Source organism: Branchiostoma floridae, chromosome 11 (assembly GCF_000003815.2).
Source record: "Branchiostoma floridae strain S238N-H82 chromosome 11, Bfl_VNyyK, whole genome shotgun sequence".
Taxonomy (NCBI): Eukaryota; Metazoa; Chordata; class Leptocardii; order Amphioxiformes; family Branchiostomatidae; genus Branchiostoma; species Branchiostoma floridae.
The window spans coordinates 17459083-17459939 of NC_049989.1; the positions used below are offsets into that span (position 1 = coordinate 17459083).

At 55.9% G+C, this 857-nt stretch overlaps 1 protein-coding gene across 1 annotated transcript in view; it reads left to right on the forward strand.

Annotated features, from left to right (window-relative positions):
• The window catches only part of LOC118425293 (uncharacterized protein PB18E9.04c-like), an 11868-nt gene that overhangs the window by 7152 nt on the left and 3859 nt on the right, over positions 1 to 857 (forward strand). The window contains exon 4 of the mRNA XM_035834097.1: positions 285 to 759. Within this exon, the coding sequence (XP_035689990.1) occupies positions 285 to 759 (475 nt within the window). The remainder of the gene's footprint in view (positions 1 to 284; positions 760 to 857) is intronic.

Below are 857 nucleotides of genomic sequence, written 5' to 3' on the forward strand. Positions count from 1 at the left end.
AGTAGTCACTCCATCCAGCTTCACAGCTCCATCTGGAGTAGTCACTCCATCCAGCTTCACAGCTCCATCTTGTGTATCGACTCCATCCAGGCTCCCAGCTCCAGCTGGAGTATCGACTCCATCCCGGCTCCCAGCTCCAGCTGGAGTATCGACTCCATCCCGGCTCCCAGCTCCAGCTGGAGTATCGACTCCATCCAGGCTCCCAGCTCCAGCTGGAGTAGTCACTCCATCCAGCTTCACAGCTCCATCTTGAGTAGTCACTCCATCCAGCTTCACAGCTCCATCTTGAGTAGTCACTCCATCCAGCTTCACAGCTCCATCTTGAGTAGTCACTCCATCCAGCTTCACAGCTCCATCTGGAGTAGTCACTCCATCCAGCTTCACAGCTCCATCTGGAGTAGTCACTCCATCCAGCTTCACAGCTCCATCTGGAGTAGTCACTCCATCCAGCTTCACAGCTCCATCTTGAGTATCGACTCCATTCCGGCTCCCAGCTCCATCTTGTGTATCGACTCCATCCCGGCTCCCAGCTCCAGCTGGAGTAGTCACTCCATCCAGCTTCACAGCTCCATCTGGAGTAGTCACTCCATCCAGCTTCACAGCTCCATCTTGAGTATCGACTCCATTCCGGCTCCCAGCTCCATCTGGAGTAGTCACTCCATCCCGCTTCACAGCTCCATCTTGAGTATCGACTCCATTCCGGCTCCCAGCTCCAGCTGGAGTATCGACTCCTTCCCGGGCTCCCAGCTCCAGCTTGGAGTAATCACTCCATCCAGCTTCACAGCTCCATCTGAGAATCGACTCCATCCGGCTCCCCAGTCCATATGGGGATCGACTCCATCCCGGCTCCCAGCTCC